The following is an 18529-nucleotide window of genomic DNA, read 5'->3' as shown; positions in this document are numbered from 1 at the left end:
CTCCGCCCTTCGTCAACAATTTATTGGTCCACCAGGTGGTCGCGGTGGGGCCTGACCCATCCCCCCACCCCCAGGTGCCAACAAGGGTTCTCTCCACAAGCCCAAAGCTTGAAGCTGGCCTGGATACACCAGGGGACTAGCTGCAGACTGCGAGGCTCGCAGGAGGCGCCGCCGGGCTTTGAGAAGGCACAGGGTCTTTGTGACCCGGGTTGCACTTGCTGGTGGTGGACACAGTCCCACTGTCCCCACACGCGTCCCCCCGACATCAGAGACCACGAGCAGGCAGTATGCACTTGCTGGCTCCGCCTCACGAAACGCATTTATGAAGACGAAAACAGGGGATGGGGTGGCCCATGGGGCGACCCCCAGGCTAGTGTCTTCGTGGCTCCTGGTCACATGTTGGCTCGTTCCCGCTGCAGCCGCGAGTTGTAGGCGCGAGACACGGTGTTCCAGGCGTCCATGTAGCGGTCCATGCACATGGCAATGCACTTCTGGGGACGGGATGGGGAAGCACGGCTCAATTAGACCCCTGGCACCCCGGAGACCACCCACCCCAGCTGCTCACCGCCCTAGCCAAGAATACGCGAGCGCAAGACTTCCTAACGTCAGCCCACGCAGGCGCAGACACTTCCCAGCGCAGCCAAGCCCCTACGGCCCCGGCCCCCTGACCCGGCCTCACCTGCTCCGAGTTGTCCAGGGAGCCCCCCGGCTTTCCGATGCACTTCCGGAAACACTTATCAGTCATCCTCTGTGGGCAGAAGCGAAGCCTCAGCTTCGACCTCCCCTCACCCCACGGTACCCCCGTGCTCGGCGTGTCCCTTACCTGCAGCAGCTCCTGCGCGTTGGCCACGGCGATCTGCACCTTCACCTGCTCCATGATGAGCCCCGGGTCCAGCTTCCCGCTGCCGGAGCCCCCGAAATCGGAACCGAAGCCGCTCTCCATGGCTCTTCAGTCAACAGGGCCGCGGCCACACGCGCTGATCCACAGCCGCCGGAAGCCAGGCCGTTTGGGGAACCATGGGAAAAGGAGTTTGAACTACAATTCCCACAAGGTCTTACGCACCGTCCCGCAGTCGTGCCAGGAGCCAAGCCATCCGGGGCACCATGGGAAGTGGAGTTCAGACTACAACTCCCACAAGTCTGCACGAGCAGAAACCAGTTTTGCTATCGTGACTTGGGGCTCGAAGAGAAGCTGGGTCACTTCGCATCCAAGCCCCGCCATAATTGTACCGCTGCGCGTGCGCACGAGCTGGCGTCACGTGACACGGGGCGTGACAAGCTCAGCTCAAGTCGGAGCTTGCGAGTGCCCGGGGTCTGGGCTTCCCAGCGGCGGGATCAACTGGAGGCAGCGGTCAAAATCAAAGTGTTTATTGGTGTTGTACAAAAATTTCCAGTCATAAAATGTATATTACAAATAAGTTGAGGAAAGGAAGAAAAACATCACACGTTTGGCATGCATCTTAAAAACAAAACCTCCGAAGGGGTCTTCCCTTGCAGGCCGGCCGAGGCCGTGTGCGCTGCACCCATGGCGGCAGCAGAAAGGGCTGTGCGGGGCAGGGCTCGTGGCAGCCCAGGGGCAAAGCTAAGCTTTCTGGGGGGTGCGCACACTTCCAAGCCTTCATCCATTTCGCAAAAACCCGTGCCCGGGTTCCCAAACAGCCAAGGACCCAGATGGAAGGGTACAGGGGCTGCCCAGGAGCAGCCCCCAGTGTAGAAAACTACTTGTGCAGTCCAGAGGCATCTCTTCAAGATGCAGGCCTGAGGTGGGTCATTGGGCCCGCAGTGAGCGCAGGAACCCAGGTGCAGCTGCCATTCCCCTCAACCCACAGATGTGGCAGAGGCCAGCACAGGCCCCGATCTGGGGAGCAGGCAAGGCAGGAAGGTGGCTGGGCTGGGCAGATCCACATGGAGATGCCGTGAAAGTGAGAGGGGGCAGGGGGTGACACCCCAGTGGAAGGATGTGTCTGAGGTCAGGCAAACCCACCAAGAGCTAGCAGCGTGCCTGCCTGGACCTCCACGAGGAATTGACTTCTGCAGGAAAAAGTATGGCCTAGGGAGCAGAAACCAGGACCTAAGAAACCAGGGACTTCTGAAAGCAAGCAAGGGGGAGGGGGCCTTGATTCTAGGAGCCCTTGGGCTCTTTCCCTGCCCACCTGACCATTCCCTCCTGCCACAAGCAGTTCCCAGGAAAGTCAATCAGCAGGGCAGGGGAAGGCTCTGGCCAAGTGGTAGGTGGCCTGCTGGGGACAGCACATGCCATGGCTCAGTATCGGCGTTAAGACTCGAGCTGCACCTTCTGAAGGATGTTTGCCATTTGGGGGCTGAGAGCTGACACAGGACCCCAACCAAACCCCCATGCCACCCCTTAGGATGGTCAGCCTGGCCTGGGCTGCTGGAGTAGGGGTCACAGCGAGCTGCATATTGACCAATGTAAAAAAATAAATATCCATAAAAAAATAACTTCTGTGTGTGGGAGGAAGGGGTAAACAGTGACTCGGAAGGGTAATCAGGTGGCTGGAGCTGTGAAGACAGCTGGTATGGGGATGGTTGACTAAAGCTGCAAGTTACAGATGAAAGCTACAATGTGGACATGCGCAGCGGACACATGGGCCAGCAATGAGGCCTGGGTCTCAGTCCCACTCAAGGAGTGTGGCCTATCTAACGTCCACGCCTCAGGGAGAGCAGGCAATCAACTGCTCTGATCCCCATAGTCTCTGCTCCTAAGGTTAGCCCATCGTCCCCACCCACGTATTCTGGTAACAAGTCTTAGAAAGGGGGTGTCCTGGACCCCAGGTTTCTCCTGTCCTCCTCTTGGTCGTCAAGGTCAGGAAGGGCACTGGGAAGCTCCAGAATCCAGACCTCAGAGAAGCCCACTGGCCTGCTGCCCATGGCCACCTGTGCTGCCTGGGCCCAGGCTGCTCCCACGCCCCACCCCCCCATCTGCCTGCAGGGATGGGTTTCCCAGTGCTAGAAGCAGAGCCGCCAAATAGTAACAGGCCAGCGCCCTCCACCCTCCCACCAGGTTGGAACCTGGATTTGGAATTTGGTTTTTAAAAAGCATTAAAGAAACAAAACCTGCAACTATTGAATCCCTAAGAAGTTCCACCTCAAGGCCCGAGGGGTCACTCTCTGCACCTCCCAGGTGGGCAGGGACACATGTCCTGCAGCAGCTATCTGCCCTGCTGGGGCTTGTCCCCTAGACAGTGGAGAAGTGATGAAGGGAGGGTGAGGACACCCTCCACAGGAAGCACAACAGAGACCCACCCCGTGCTCAGGTGTCTACAAATATACCAAGGACTAAGGAGGCCAACGGTAGAAAAATAGTCTTCAGTGGCTCTGGGAAGGAAGGCCACAACTGCGGGGCCGGGCCCGGAACTGAAGATGCTCACATCACGCAGCAGCCCCTTGAGGTGGTCCGTGGGTCCCCCTGCAAGGAAGGGAGGGAGGACATGGCTGTCAGGAGTGTGGAGACCCCCTCGTCCTTGTAAGGAGGGACTGAGTCACTCAAGAGACTTGGCTCCTGACAAGATGGCCAGGTCACCAGCCTTGCATTCAATCCCTAGACCATTGTGAGCTGGCCTCCATGCTTGCCCCCAAGGCCACTGAGTGACCAGCAGCTTGACCTGGAGGCAGTGTGCCAATAGAGTATGTGTGTGGGGCGTAGGTCTGTCTGAACTAGATCTTCTAGGGACCCCCAAGCCAGCCACCTTGAGGTCCATGACATGATAAAATGCACATGAGAGGCAAAAATAGTTCCCAGCCAAGGCCTGTCTAACGGTGCCTCACCCCACAGCCTGTGGGCATCCTGCTGAGATAAAGTAAGTGCAGCTTGTATGTGTATTTGTGTGCATATGCCTATGTGGGGTGCATGTGATCATGCATGTGCACCCCAGCTCCACTGGCTCTCTACCTGTTGGTGGAAAAGGTCCTCCTCGCCAAATTCAGCTTCCTCTTCCTCATCCTCACCATTCTCGTTCTCCCGCACCACAGAGGACTGCTTCACAGCTCTCACGGCCACTTCCTGTGCAAGAGGAGCCAACCAGGTTGCAACTCACATTGGGGTCACTGCCAGGTCACAGCCCCCCACCTGCAGATTCACTCGCCAGCAGTCCCAGAGCTGCCTGCAATGGCTCCCAGCCTCCCTGTCCAGGCGGTCCCATGCCCACCTCTCCATCAGAGTTGACCAAGACGGTACGGAAGCTCTCGCCTGAGCCCCAACTGTTCTGGCTCTTCCACACAAGCGTTGATGGGGGGCTGTGGGTTACCCCTGCACCAGCTGCCCATACCTAAGGTCCAAGAACACCCCACCAGTCATCTGGTGCAGAGGAAGCGGGCCAGAGAACAGCCCCCTTCCACACAGCCTTTCAATGCCCTCGATGTTCCCGCCTTCCTGGGCCTTGCTCCAGAATACAGATGAAGAAACTGAGGTTCACAATGGCCAAGGGCTCTTGGCCATGACGGGCTGAGCTTATCTGAAGCCCCTTGGGCTCCAGGTTCCACAACCCTAAGTGGATCACTTTTTGCCAATTACCACCAGTCGGATGGCCAGGACTCAGACCACTTCACACATCACTGAGGCTGCAGGGAGGCCCCAAGGGGTAAGGCTGGCATATGCCTGCTCCCAGCAGCAGCAGCTTGTCTCAGAGCAGGGCCCCAGCTGAGTCCCGTGACTAGCCCACTGTTTGTCCACCAGCAGCCACCCTCCGCCCACCTGCCCTTCTCTGCTGCCACCTACCGTGACCGTCTGGCCAGCCCGCAGGATATACTTGGGTGTGAACTTGTAGGCAATCTCGTCACCCTCGAGGACCTGCCTCTTGATCCTCCAGTTCCCCAAGGACTGGTCCTAGAAGGGCAGACACATGCCTGACTCATGGCCACCAGGACCACAGCACCAAGTGCTGCACAGCCCCAGCTGTCCCGACCGTGGTCGCTTACCTTGTCAGAGTTGTTCTTGAGCTGCACGAACCTGCCCTCCAGGTCCACCTCCTCGATGCTCACGCTGCCCATGGCCGAGGCCTGCTGGGCCAAGCGGAAGCTGCTGCTGCTGCTACTGCTGCCTGAGCCGATGCCACTGGAGCCGCTGCCCGGGGACTCCTCTGCCTCCAGCCGCCGGCGCTTGCTGCGGCCCAGCCGGCCAGCAGTAGACACACTACTGCTGCCGCTGCTGCTCGATGTGGCCCGAGAGATGGTGACTCGTGAGGATGGGCTGGGGGACAGCTTCAGCCTGTGGACAGTATGACTGGTGAGCCAAGGACAGCAGACAGGCCTGGGATCCACAGCTGCCTGCCCTCTGCCCTGCCCTCGCCCACCTCTCCTCCTCGCCCTCCAGCAGCTTGCGGTAGGCATTGATCTCCATGTCCAGCGCCAGCTTGACATCCAGCAGCTCCTGGTATTCGGCTAACTGTTGCTGCATCATGTCACGCATCTCTGTCATCTCCTGCTCCTTGGCATCCAGCATCTTACGGAACTTGTCACGCTCCCCAGCCATGGTACCCTCCAGCTCCCGGATGCGGTCCTCAGCGGCACTGGCCTGCGGAAGGTAATGGCCTGGTCAACACGGCCTGAAGTCATGAGACACACCTGATCTTAAGCCTCATTTTTTTTTGGAGGTGGAGCAGGGGACGCAGGACTGGGGTTTGAACTCAGGGCTTCATTTGCAACGCAGGTGCTCTACCGCTGAGCCACACCTCCAGTTCATTTTGCTATAGTTATTTTGGAGATGGGGTCTTGCCTAGGCTAGCCTTCAACCGCAATCCTCTTCTCAGCCTCCCAAGTAGCTAGGATTACAGGCATGAGCTACTGGAACCCGGCTGATCTTGGGCATCTTTCATTGGCTGCCCACTCAGGACAAGCAGGAGATGGACCTGCATGGGCAGAGGTGGGACAGAGACCAATGGGGCTCAGGGTCACCTGCTTCTGCAGGCCTGAGAGCTGGTAGCTGAGGGACTCCACACGCATGCGCGCTTCCTGGAGCTCCTCACGGGCTGCATTGGCCGCCTTGTCGTTCTGGTCAGAGCTCAGCTTGGCGTTTTCCAGCTTGGCCTGGTAGGTCTGCTCCAGCTCCAGCCGGTAGAGCCGCACTTGCTCATCGTGCTGGCTGCGCAGCTCCTCCAGCGCCTGCGCCAGCTTGAAATCATACTCCTGCTGTCGACCACTGTCCACCTCCACCAGGCGCCGCTCGTGCCGCCGCCGTGTCTCCCGCACTTCCTGCCAGGGGACAGGGTGATGCCACTGCACAGCTGACAGCAACCCAAGGAAGCCCCAGCCCATCCACCTCCCCATCACTCACTCATTCATCAACTGGTACAGATGTCCACACAGCACCATTCCTGACCCCCAAAGACCCCTTCAGTGTCCACGGTCAAAGGAACACACACCATGCTCCAACCCCACACTGGAGCATCATTCAGCCATGGACAGGACAGGACTCTGATCCATGCCACAACGTTAAGGGACCTTGAGGACACTGTGCTCAGTGAGAGACACAAAGGCCCCTCAGCGTGTAACTCCACTGAAAGGAAATGTCCAGAACAGGAGAATCCAGGGACAGGAAGCGGATTTGGTGCCAGGGGCTGGAGTGGGGCTGGAATGTTCTGGGATCAACAGGACTAACAGCTGATAGTGAAGATCCTACAAACACCTAGCTGTACACTTTAGGAGGTGAGCTCTGTGGCATGGGGATTGCATGTCATTTATAACAGCTCTTGAGTTACTGAGCTGAGGTATGGTTCATATGTCACAATGCCACACCCTGAATCTCATCCCCAGTATTGCAAAAAACAAACAAACAAAAAAGCCACGGGCCAGTGGCTCACACCTGTAATCCCAACAACTTGGAAGGCAGATAGGTTGTGAAACCCATCCCAAAATATTCAACACAAAAAAAGGCTGTTGGAGTGGCTCAAGCAGTAGAGCACCTGCTTAGCAAGCATGAGGCCCTGAGTTCAAACCCCAGTGCTGCAAAAACAAAAGCAACACAAAACAAAAGATGAGTTACTGACAGGCCACTCTCAGGGCAGTGGAGGGACAGTGATGGGATGCCCAGGCCAGCAGGGCCAGCAGGCACACAGTGGTGTCAAAAGCATGTGAGAGGAGACAGCACAGCTCCCAGTTCATAGGAAGGAACTCTTTCCCCTTACTCTACCAAACCTACTCCAGCACAGAAGTCTGGTCCCTTGTCACCACGTGCAGTACACAGAACCCACAGGGCTGCTTCTTCAGGCAGCCAGCCACCTGCACCATCAGTGCACCTGTGGCTGCCCAGGCTGAGCCCCGGCAGCATACCCACCTTCCCATAGCCTCGCTCGGTGCCTCCCCGCAGCACAGCCAGCACTGACTCCCTCCGAGAGTTCCTCTTGGGGCCCCTCTTCCCGGAGCATGCTGTGGGGTTCCTCTCAGCATCCCTTGGGGGTCTCTTCAAGGGCCCCCCTCCCAGGAGTCTCCTAATAATTTCTCCCAGGGGTCTCTCCACAGGTCCCCTTACAGTGTTGAGTCCCCTCCCAGGTTTGGGCCCCCTCAAGACTCTCTTCACAGGTTCCTTTCCAAGCTCAGGCCCCCTCATGACTCTTTTCATAGGCTCCTTCCCAGGCTCAGGACCCCTCATGACTCTCTTCCCAGGCCCGGGTTCCCTCAGAGGTCCCCTCACTGTGGCTGGCACCCTGGCAAGGCCCGGCAGGCCACGGGCATGGCTCCTTTGCTGCACAGGCATCCTTCCAGCTGGCAGCTCTCCCTAAGCAATGATATGAAGCAGCCCAGCCCAAGGATTCCATCCTGGGCTATGACAGCACAGTGGGTTCTATGATGGCCCAGATCACAAGGATGCCATAAGCTCCGGCTCCCACAGCACAGTCCCCACCTTAAAGGGCATGGGGTCCCAACCTGCTTGAGACCTGGTCACTCCAGCCATATGCAGTCACGCCAAGAAGCTGGAACCAGGGTTAGGTGGGGCTAGGGAGGCCTTACCCTTCCCTTTGAGAGGAGGTCCTAAAGTAGGCTGAACGGTGGCCCCTCAAAAGACACATCCACACCCTGATCCCCAGAACCTACGACTGCCTTGTGTGGAAACAAGGTCTTTACGGACGTGATTAAATTAACGATCTTGAGAGGACGTTCTAGATTACCCGGGTGGCCCTGACGCAATGGCAGACATTCTTACTAGACATACAGAACAAGGGAGGGATGAGGAGACAGACACTGGAGCCACAGCCCAGAGGTGCCAGGAGCCCCCGACACTGGCTGAGGCAGGAAGGAGCTTCCTGGAGCCTCAGAGGACACAGTCTGCAGACCTAGGTCTTGGCCCCTGGGCTGCAGATCTGGGGAAGATAAACTCTGCCACACTCTGGTGTGGAGATGCTGGGCCACTCACCTCCTCAAATACACTCTTCCGGAAGTCCAGCTCCTCCTGCAGGCTCTGACAACGGTTCTCCAGGTCAACACGCATCAGCGTCTCCTTTTCCAGCTGCTTTTTGGCCACTGTGTGACCATCCTCTGCCTGGGGAAAACAGGACAGCAAGCTGAGGTCTGTCTGCTGCACACATCCTGCAGGGACTGGCGCAACCCCTGGCCCACAGCTCCTGCACCCGTGCCATCCCCCAGCATGCTGTGCTGTCACATGCTGAGGTCTCCTGGCGGCACCAGGCCACTACCTTGGCCAGTTGGGCCCGGAGCTCTGCCACATCGTTCTCTAGGCCACGCTTGTCGCTGAGGGCTGCAGCCAGTTCTGCCTCACTGCGATGGAACAGGGACTCCAGGTCCTTCACGCGGCCCTGGGCCACAGTGAGCTCACCTTCCCTCTTCTTGGCACTGGAAGTGAAGTAGGTGAGATAAGCATGAGGGAAAAGCAAGTGGCCATCGGCCACTGAGAGTCCCTTGGGCAGCACAAGGAAGGTCAAGAACTAAGTCATCTCTGACCCTCAGGGCCTCTCAGATACAGATGCTGTCCTGTGACGTCCCACAGAATAGCACAGCCATGACTCTCAGGGTCACAGTTCCCCACCACACCTGCCGTGTTCCAGTCAGCTTGAGCAGGGGCTTTGCTGTCCCCTCTCCTGTGAGACTTGGGCACAAAATTACCATACAGCTTATTAAAGTTCCAAGAAAAAAACCCTGCCTTTGAAAGATTGGCCTTGTTTGTAAACAAGCTATCTAGGCAGCCTCACCTGGTATTTCTACCAAATGTTAAACATTCGAGACAAACCTGAGCTGTGTTTGAAACACGAACATTAACAGTATGGCCTTCAGGCTCTTGAACGTTTTTAGCTAGATTTTGAAACCTCCCCAAGAACTACATCTTCTCAAGCAGTGCGGGGACACGGGGGCCCTCAGCACTGTGGACACAGGACTGGGGTGTACTCTGGGGAGCCGTTCTGGGCACCACAGGGTGCTGAGCAATGTTCCCGCCCTCCAGCCACTTCATGCCAGGAGCTCCCCAGACAACCATAGGTGTCCCCAGACATCATCCAGGATGGCCCTGTGTCAGCTCACATGAGGTAAAGGCTGGTGACTATAGCATAAAGCTGATCATGTCCTTGCCAATGGCCCTAAGGAATCACAGGCCTATTCCCAGGCATTGCACCGGCCTCCACAGAAGGACTTGGGGTGCAGACAGCCACACCCAGCTCAGGCTGCACAGCCCGGCTGCTCTAGTCATAGGACTGCACACCCCTGGAGAGATCATTTGGGGGTACAGATGCCATCCAGTAACAATCAAGTGCAGCTGTGTGGAGGGCATGTGAGCACTCTAGCAAGGACTCTAGGATGTGACCCCCAACCTCAGAAGCTTGCAGGCAGGCATAGGCTCACATGATCAGTTCTGGGAAAAGTGTGTGCCCAGCAGTGCAAGGGCCTTGGGCGACCAGCAGGTCAGGGGGATGGATGAGGAGCCTAGAAAATTCCTAACCAGCTTTAAACACTAGGGTTCTATGAGCTGCACAGCACCGCACAGAGCAAGGCTCTGGCTCCACTGGCTTTGGCGCCCATCTTTAAGAGTGTTGGGCACTAAGCTAGGCACTGGTGGCAAACACCTGCAATCCTAGCTAATCAGGAGTATTGCAGTTCAAAGCCAGCCTGGGCAAACAGTTCTCAAGACCCTATCTCAAAAATACCCAACATAAAAAAAGGCTGGTGGAGTGACTCAAGTGGTAGAGTGCATGCCTAACAAGCATGAGGCCCTGCATGCAAAACCTGAGAACTGCCACCCCCCACACCCACCAAAAAACCAGAACTGGAGCTGGAGCATGGCTCAGTGGGGAGGGCTTGCCTGGCACATGTGATGCCCTGGGTTCCACCCCCAGCACTGCCAAGAAAAAACTTAACTGAGGTGAATTCATGTAACATAAAAGAATGTTCTCTTGTAGCCCCACACTAAATATGTTAGTGGACTGCATGAATGCATTTGGATGGCCTCCTGTGTTGTGCCACCTTCATCCTATGCAGTCTGCACTTGGGGATGCTGACATTTCACAGCACCTACAGACACCCTCAGGCCACAGTGGCTATGCACCTGCTTATTAAGCCCAAAGCAGGTGCGCAGGAGGCAGACAGGCTGGCACCAGGCCGGGCCATCAAGGGCTGGGGGAAGCGCTGCATGGAATGTGCCAAGGTCAAGCTCTGACTCACTCCTGGTCCCCGAGTTCCCCAGCTTGTGGTCCTCGTGAAGGCTGCAGTCCTGGGCAGGTAGGGCCCAGACCACTACTTTGCTCTACCCCAACACGGTCACCACATGGATTCCAAGCCTCCCAGCAGTGCTTCTACAGATCACTGGCTGCCACTCCACACCGGGTGGCAGGGGCACCTGGCTAGGAAGGCCATGAAAAGCAGTTCTGAGAGGGAAGAGCACGGGAGGCGCTCTTCTTGCCCTCTGGGACCCAAGGGCACCTGCACTGTGGGTGAAGAAGGGGTCCACAGGCAAAACACAGGAGACATAAATGAGCCACAGTCACAGAAAGGAGGAATGGTATCCAGTCACCGTTTGTGTTACTGGTGTGTCAGAACCTGTCCCCATATCTTGTGCAAAACACACTGCACCCAGCACTTCGTCCAGAAACAGGTCATTTCCTTGTAAGCCCACGGAGGTGAGGGCTTATGACCGCCTACCTGTCACCCCAAGGGGCCATCGCAGAGAATGGGAGCAGCTTAAATGTCCTGTGACTACCCTGGTTGCACACATCCCCATAATCTCATCACAAAGAACACCTGAGGACGGGGAAACACCCACAAAGGTTCGCATTGGAAGGGTCTCACTGCCATCCCCAGCACCCACTGGGCTTGAATTGGTGTGCACACACGCACCCCAGGGTGCCTGTCCCTCGACACCTGAACTGAGAGGCAGTAAAGCCCAAGAGCACCCACTGGCCTCCAAGCACTTCCTGGCCTGTCTCACGAGCCTGTGGGGCTCCCAGAGTGGCTCCTAGTGGCCGCCCAGCCCTGGCCCCTACCTCTTGTTAGCCTCATCCAGCTCGGCTCTTGCTTTCCCGATCTCGATCTGCAGCCTCGCGCGCTCCCGGGCCGTCTCGTCCAGAACCCGCCGGGCGTCGGCCAGCTCCGACTCGTACAGCGCCTTGATGCCACTCACCTGGGGAGACAGTCCAACTTGAAAGCTGAGACACCTCACCTGCTGACCGTGGCTGCACAGTGACTCAGATGCCCTGGGGACACACCCACCCCTCATCACCCACTTAGGGCACAGAAAGCCCCTGGGCTAGGAGGCAGTGAGGAACAGGCAGCCCAGGCGGGAGGAAGCAGGGCACCCTGGCTCCTAGGATCAATGAACTCTCCTAGCAAGATCCATCTCCCCTCTGCAGGCCCCAGCCCAAGGTCCTGCTGTGACCCTGAGAACATCTGCCTTGGGTGAGTCTCTATCCTCCACAGAGCAGGCCTGCACCCAGCCTCCTAGGATGGCGAGGCCCAGCCACCCCTGGACACTCAGTCCCTCACAAGTCACATACATTTTCCATGTTTCTAGCCCCTGAAGCCAGAAATGTGGTGGGAACATCTCATCAGTAGATGTCCCGTTTGTGCTGTGGACACTGGGCGAGTTCCCTAGAATGCAGGGTACTGAGCAGCATCACTGACCTCTGCCAAATGCCTGCTCACCCAGTAGTGATAGTCACGTGTCCCCAGACATTGCTTTGGGTCCCACTGCCCTAGTTCAGGACCACTGATCTAGTGCAATGTTTCCTTTTCTCCAAAACCTACAGTCTTTATGGTGGGGCTGTGAGGGAGCCGTCCCTGCCTACACTGCTTGGACCCAGACACTCCCATTACCTGGAAGTGAAAGCAGCCTCACCCTGCACACATAGGGGTCTGAGCCTCTCTAGAGTAGGGTGTAGGGTGGGCCCAAGCTCTGCTCCCTCACTGGCTGCAGCCAGGGGCCAGAGTTCGCAGCTCCCCACCTGGCCACAGAGGAGCATGGGCCCCACAATGAAGGCTGGGGGAAGCAGCTGGGAAAGCCAGGGGTATCCAGGGATATCTGGAAGGGGAAAGCCCCTCCCTGAGCCATGATGAGCTCAAAACCCAGTTGGTAATTAAGAGCTGGGCCTCCCATACTTGTCCCTAGCAAGGGGCCTCTGGGGACACATAGCCTTCTGAAGGCACCCCATCAGTCCCTAACAATCCTCCTGTGACCACGGCTGCCACCTGCCTGGCCTCCCCATGTGCCACTTGTTCCTGTCCCAGGCACACATGCCAGCTGGAAGTACGACTTGTATTTCTTGCTGGCCTTCACGTCCTCCTCTCTTCCCCTTCTGGTGCACAGGGCTATGAGCTTAACATGTTTACAGATATGTGGCAGCAAACCCAGAGATGCACTTCGCACCCACTGCACGTTAGTCAGAGACAGACAGGCACAGGTGCAGGTGAGCAGATGGAATCTGGAGCCTCACACAGCAGAAGACAGCATGGCAGCACCACAAACATGGCCTGTGGCCCAGTGACAAGTCCAAAGGGCAGCAAGGGAGTCACCATCTGACCCAGCACATCCATGCTTAGGCGTGTGACTGAGAACCATTCAGAAACCTGTATGCAAACGTCCACAGCAGCACTACGCACATACCACGAGTGGACACAGCCCGTGAGTGAACAGACACACATGGTGTGCTCCATTCCCACGCTGGAGCATGGCTCAGCTTGCACAGGTAGAGGCTCTGATCCACGCCGCAACGTGGAGAGACCCTGAGGACACAGTGCTCAGAGAGTACCATACCCCAAATGTCTCATATAGTGTGGTTCCATTGACAGGAAATGTCCAGAATTCAGAGACAGGAAGCCAGGCATGCACCTCTTTCCCCTGTCCCCCAAACAACCTCCTCACAGCCCAAGGTAGAGTTTGATAAGGCACCATGAGGAAGGTGCTATGGTTCAGATCTGGAGTGTCCCCCAAAGGTCTATGTGCTGAAGGCTTGGTCCCCAGCGTGGCACTACCGGGAGGTGGTGGAACCTTTAAGAGGCGGGTCTGGTGGGATCACAGTTGCTTCTGCCATGCTGTGCTGCCTCACCATGCATCCAAAAGCAATGACAGGCTGAACTTCCAAGACTGAGTCAAATAACCCTTTCCTCTTAAGTGAATTTTCTCAGGTGCTCCATGACAGAGGCAGAAAGCTAACACAGAGGGTATCACTAGCAAGACCTCCTGCCCCCACAAACTGTCTTCTGGGGTTCTTTCTATTGTACTTCCCTCACCATGCCACAGGAGTAAAACATCAAAGTCTCAAGGAACACAAACTCGGCACTGAGTGTGCTGGAACCCATGCATGGCCAATGGAAAAACGAGCAACCCTGAGATCATATGAGGCGTTCACATTTTTCATATTTTACACATAATGGACTTTTTGTATTAATTTTGGTTATTTAAGTAACTAAAATATTATTTATCTCATCTAACCGTGGGGAAAACATCAGATAATCGCCAAAGGGCCCTCTACAAAAACCCTGACAGGTCTTGAGTGTTTGAGACATCAAAAGTCTGGCAAGCAGTCACAGCCCAGAGGAGCCTGAGGACATCGATGACAAATGTAGTGTGAGTTCTGGATGGGGTCCCAGGACAGAAAAGGATCTGAATGAACTGAGGATGTTGCTAGATGCCTGTCTGGTCACAGCCAGGTCTGCAAACTCCGGCCACGGGACACCTGTGGATCCAAGTCCAGAATTGTTTTTGTGTTTTTCACTGGCTGGGCATTAGGGGGAAGGAGGTAAGACTATTTGTAACTAAGGCAAATTATAGGAAGCTCACATTCTGGTGCACATAAATTAAGTTTTACTGGCACACAGCCTTGTTCATTTCCTTGGGTGTTATCCAGGGCAGCTTCCATCCCATGCACAGAGTTGAGTGCCAGAGCCAGCCAAGGTTGCCGGGCTGGCGGAGCAGAAAGCAATGCCTCTCTGGCCCCTCCCAGGGCACATTGCACTGTGATGACAGCGGGCTACTTCACAAGGCCCCTCAGTACAGGGACCGGTGGTCCCTGCTCAGGGCTTTGTTCTGCCTTTCATTGCATTGTGTAAGTGCCAAGCCTTAGGAATCTGGACATGTGCTCGTATGCGGCAGCCCCAGGGTGGCAGTTTCACATGACCCAAGATGGCCTTTCCATGGGTCACACAGATGCACGGCATGGCAGCACTGGGTTAGAAGGCTCTGCCACCTCCACACTGTGCCTCACGCCAGCCCCAGAGTTCCCTGTCCCAGGGCAGCCCCAGCAGCTACAGGACAGGGGCGGGGAGGGAGGAGAGTCAAGCCAAGTTTCCTCCTGGGAATTCTACACCTGCTGGCAGGGTCCCTACAGTGACAGGAGGGAGCCTCCCACCTGGACAAGGCGGCTCTGCCCTCACCCCCAGCGACCCTCCCAACATACACACATTGACAGCCTCTCTCCAGGCACAGATGCACATGGCGATTTGCTACAGCACTGTCCACATGCCAAAGAGTTACCAACTATTGTCACTCTGCTATACAGGGCCCAGTTCTGTGAGATCCTAAGTATGACAGGCAAGAGTTCATGTGCAGAGCATGCATGGGTGTCTGCCTAACCTCCACCCAGGAGGCCCCTTCAAAGCATTCTTGAAGACGCTCCTATCTCTTATCTCCCCCAGGGCTCAACCCTGACAGTGACCGTGTGCCAGCGCCAAGTGGCACTACCAGTCTCCACCCCCTCCATGCCAGTAGCATCTTCCAGTTGTGACAACGCATGTCCCCAGACTTTGCCAAATTGCCCTGGAGGCCAAATGCACCAGGTAAGCAGGCAGTTGCTGTCAGGTGACATGTACCCAGGTCCTTCTTGAGCTGTCTCTCTCCAGCCCCCTCCTCCTCTTCCAGTCCCCAGCTGCAGTCCTAGGTCCCATCCCCTTCAGCAGCATTGCCAGCCATCCCCAGTAGCTGTCCCCAGACACCCAGCACTGGGACCCCAGGGCTTTACAGTTGACACAGTGTTACTCATTGCTGGGTTTCCCTTGTTCCCACCTAAGCCCCAGGTTATCCCTGTACTCTGATCAGGCTCACAGGCTGAGAAACGAAGACTTCCAATGCTGCCCACCTGGGGGAGGTGGTGGTGGTGGTGGTGGTGGTGGGTGTGTGTGTGTGTGTGTTTACACGCACGCTACCTTCACACTCACAAGGCCCAGCAACCCCAAAGGCTCAAGGGACAAGAAGCTGGAAAGCAACAAGAAGCACTTCCAGTCTGCCAGTCAGGAACTGGCCTGGTGTCTGAGGGTGGCTTTGCTACCCAGGCAGGTGGCCACACTGAGCAGGAACACTTCTGTCCCCAATGGACAGAAAGCAAAACTGAGGCTCCAAAACTGAGTGGCCTGTTCCAGGTCATAAACATTAACAAGCAGCCCAAGGTGGCCACCACCAACCATGGATCTTTCATCTTCCTCAGGGCACAAGCTACACTTTGGGAGAGGGACAAAGAAGCCCATGGAATGCTTCCTCCTGGCTCTAGTCCCTTGTCTTACTACTTACATTTTGTAAGACAAACACTCCTCAAAGGTACCAAGAGGGCTTGAGAACACCGAGACCCAGAGGCTAAGGAACTGGCTCAAGGTCACACCAGGTTAAGTGGCTCCTCCAAATGCCCACCACCGTGTCCACTCTCCTCCCAAAAGGCCATCTCCTCGCTCATTCTCCAGATGGGGAAGTCAGAACTCCTCCTAACCAACGCTTTAGCACTTGGCTCTGAGAATGTGACCTGGGACCAGGAGCCCCCCTCCCCCTAGCAGGGACCGAGGGTGGGCACTGACCTTGCACCCTCTCTCTGGAGACCTACCCTTGGACTGGCCAGGGTCAGCATGAGGGGGAGCAGAGCCCCTGGGGTCAGGGTCCCCTCCAGGACCCCTGGATGCCTCACCCTCAGGTCCCTTGAAGGGAGCGGGGCTTCTTCAATCCCTACTCTCAGTCTGCATGAAGCCCTGGGCCCAGAACCCAAAACGACCCACTGGATCCAAGACCTACGCCTTCCCCTCCTTCCTGTAGCCTTGGGTTCCAGACCCAAGGCCCCCACAGATTTCCTGTGGGGAAACCAGCAACCCTCTTCAGATCTTTGTCCACCTTAGGTCAGAGTGTCCTGAAATCTCCTTAGAATCGTAAGAATAAAACACACCCAAGACTGCAGCCCCCTACTCAGGGTGAATCCAAATTCCCTGAAGACCCTTCCATGGGAGGACAGGGAAAGTCATTTTCTGGGGACCTCTCAGGAGGCCCCTCCTCCTCTGTCCCCCTTGCTAAGGATCCCCCAAGACCTCCTCGGGCCCCTCGGTGGAAGGGTCTGCCTGGATTACACTTGTCCCTGGGGGACCCCTCGAAATCCCTGGGAGTTCCTTAGGACAGCCCCCTGCTTGCATCCCTTTCTTGGGGTTCCCCAAAACACCGTGGGGGCCTCCAGGAGGTCAGGGCCCACCACTCTGCATCCTTGGGTCAGGGGCCCCCGAGTCTCTCAGACCCCTCATTGGGGAGGGGAAGGCTTGCTAAGTCTGCAGATGGCCCTCGAGGGTTCACAAGCAGTCCAGCCAGCACCCCAAGCTCTGGGTCCTCGAAATCTCTGGGACCCCCCAGTGGGCGGGGCTTGCCCTTCGGCACCTAGCCCCCGAGGTCCCCGCCGCGCGGCCTGTCCCTCCCCGGACACCGGCCCGCCCCCCGCGGCCCCACGTACCTCGCGCGTGGTCACCTCCTCCTTCTCGGAGATTTTGAGCAGCAGCCGGTCGTTCTCGAGCTCGAGCGCGCGGACGCGGTCGATGTAGTGTGCCAGGCGGTCGTTGAGCTCCCGCAGCTCCTCCTTCTCCTGCAGCCGCGACAGGCGCGTGGGCGACAGCGGCGTGGCGGGCCCGCCCGCGCGGCTGGGCAGCGGTGAGGCCATGGCTGCGACGGCGGCACGCGGCCTGCGCGGCTCCCGACGGCGACCCCGGCTCGGCGCGCTCATTCAATCCGCGCCGCGAAAGATGGCGCCGCCGCCGCCCGCTGCCGCCGCCGCCGCGCGGGGCACACCGGGATTTGTGGTCCGTCTGCTGCGCCTCCGCGGTGCACGCCGGGAGTTGTAGTACATCGGCGCCTTCCCCGCGCGGCACGCCGGCAATTGTAGTCTCCAGCTCTCTTCTGTTGAAGGGGGTCCTGAGTCCTTCCTTGAAGAGCCACAGGTGGAACTGGAGGACAGCATGCAAATGAGCCGTGCATGTCATTCGTACATGGAAACCAAAGAGTAGATCATATAAAGCTGAGGGTGTGGTAGAGAACTCGCCTAGCATGTACAAAGCCCTGGGTACATCCCCACTACCACAATAATGAAATGAAATAAAATTAAAATTAAATAAAGAAAAGTGATTACTAGAAGTCATAAGGAGCGAAGAGAGGAGAATAGAGGGAGGTTGGAAAACAGGTACAAAGACACAGTTAGAAAGGAGAAATAAATTGTATGTTCTACAGCACGGGGGTGGGGGGCAGGGAAGGGGGGGACTATAGGTCACAGTAATTTTATAAGGGAATTGTAAGAGCTGAGGTCTGGCTCAAGTGGTAGAGTACCTGTCTAGCAAGTGTGAGGCCGTGAGTTCAAACCCCAGTCCCACCAAAAAAAATAAAATGGGGGGCGGGGGGAGTTACCACCAGCCTGCAAAATCCCACTTCAGCCACTGTGGGACACTGGAGTGCTGACTACTGACTCAGTTTCCCCATTTATATGACCTATCTACGTCCCTGGAATTTCATCACAATTGAAGATGGCTGAAACCCCTCACTAACGTGGGTGAAAGAAGCCAGGCACCAGTTGTCATTTGGATAAAATGTCCCAGAAAATGATATCAAAGAACAAGATATCCAAAAATGGAGTTGAATGAGTTTTTATTTTGTTTTTTGATTTTTTTTTTTTTTGTGGTGCTGGGGACGAACTCAGGGCCCCCCAGCATGCCAGACCAGGGCTCACCACTGAGCCGACAGCAGCCCTCACTGGCTTTTATTAGCAATTCCTGTCAAAGGTACTTTCCTTACAGGATTAAACGGGGAGACTTCCTTATCGTGCCTGGTTGGAAGACTAGCCATTTGGATTTATTGTGAATT

At 56.6% G+C, this 18529-nt stretch overlaps 2 protein-coding genes across 2 annotated transcripts; both read right to left on the bottom strand.

The window, feature by feature from the left end:
• Positions 1 to 4: 4 nt before the first annotated feature.
• Positions 5 to 1036, bottom strand: Timm13 (translocase of inner mitochondrial membrane 13). Its single transcript, XM_020170752.2, has 3 exons — positions 824 to 1036; positions 680 to 748; positions 5 to 491 (listed from the first exon to the last, which is right to left on the bottom strand). Exons 1-3 carry the CDS (start codon positions 941 to 943, stop codon positions 393 to 395), a joined length of 288 nt encoding a protein of 95 aa, XP_020026341.1. The 5' UTR covers positions 944 to 1036; the 3' UTR covers positions 5 to 392.
• Positions 1037 to 1352: 316 nt separating this feature from the next.
• Lmnb2 (lamin B2) lies at positions 1353 to 17419 on the bottom strand. The gene is made up of 11 exons (XM_020170769.2): positions 17136 to 17419; positions 11436 to 11572; positions 8646 to 8802; positions 8366 to 8491; positions 5911 to 6207; positions 5310 to 5530; positions 4936 to 5224; positions 4736 to 4843; positions 4167 to 4286; positions 3911 to 4021; positions 1353 to 3427 (listed from the first exon to the last, which is right to left on the bottom strand). Exons 1-11 carry the CDS (start codon positions 17400 to 17402, stop codon positions 3386 to 3388), a joined length of 1875 nt encoding a protein of 624 aa, XP_020026358.2. The 5' UTR covers positions 17403 to 17419; the 3' UTR covers positions 1353 to 3385.
• Between the last annotated feature and the right edge of the window lie 1110 nt (positions 17420 to 18529).

Source organism: Castor canadensis, chromosome 14 (assembly GCF_047511655.1).
Source record: "Castor canadensis chromosome 14, mCasCan1.hap1v2, whole genome shotgun sequence".
Lineage (NCBI taxonomy): Eukaryota > Metazoa > Chordata > Mammalia > Rodentia > Castoridae > Castor > Castor canadensis.
The sequence above is the reverse complement of the archived record's forward strand: the minus strand, read 5'-3'. Positions and strand labels throughout refer to the sequence as shown.

Coding starts and splice junctions, on each gene's coding strand:
- Timm13 (XM_020170752.2), bottom strand. CDS start 943: ATGGAGAGCGGCTTCGGTTCCGATTTCGGGGGCTCCGGCAGCGGGAAG. Junction 749..823: donor ACGCGCAGGAGCTGCTGCAG/GTAAGGGACACG, acceptor TTCTGCCCACAG/AGGATGACTGATAAGTGTTT. Junction 492..679: donor CCCTGGACAACTCGGAGCAG/GTGAGGCCGGGT, acceptor TCCCGTCCCCAG/AAGTGCATTGCCATGTGCAT.
- Lmnb2 (XM_020170769.2), bottom strand. CDS start 17,402: ATGAGCGCGCCGAGCCGGGGTCGCCGTCGGGAGCCGCGCAGGCCGCGT. Junction 5,531..5,910: donor TCTCAGGCCTGCAGAAGCAG/GTGACCCTGAGC, acceptor TACCTTCCGCAG/GCCAGTGCCGCTGAGGACCG. Junction 4,022..4,166: donor TGGTCAACTCTGATGGAGAG/GTGGGCATGGGA, acceptor CCTCTTGCACAG/GAAGTGGCCGTGAGAGCTGT.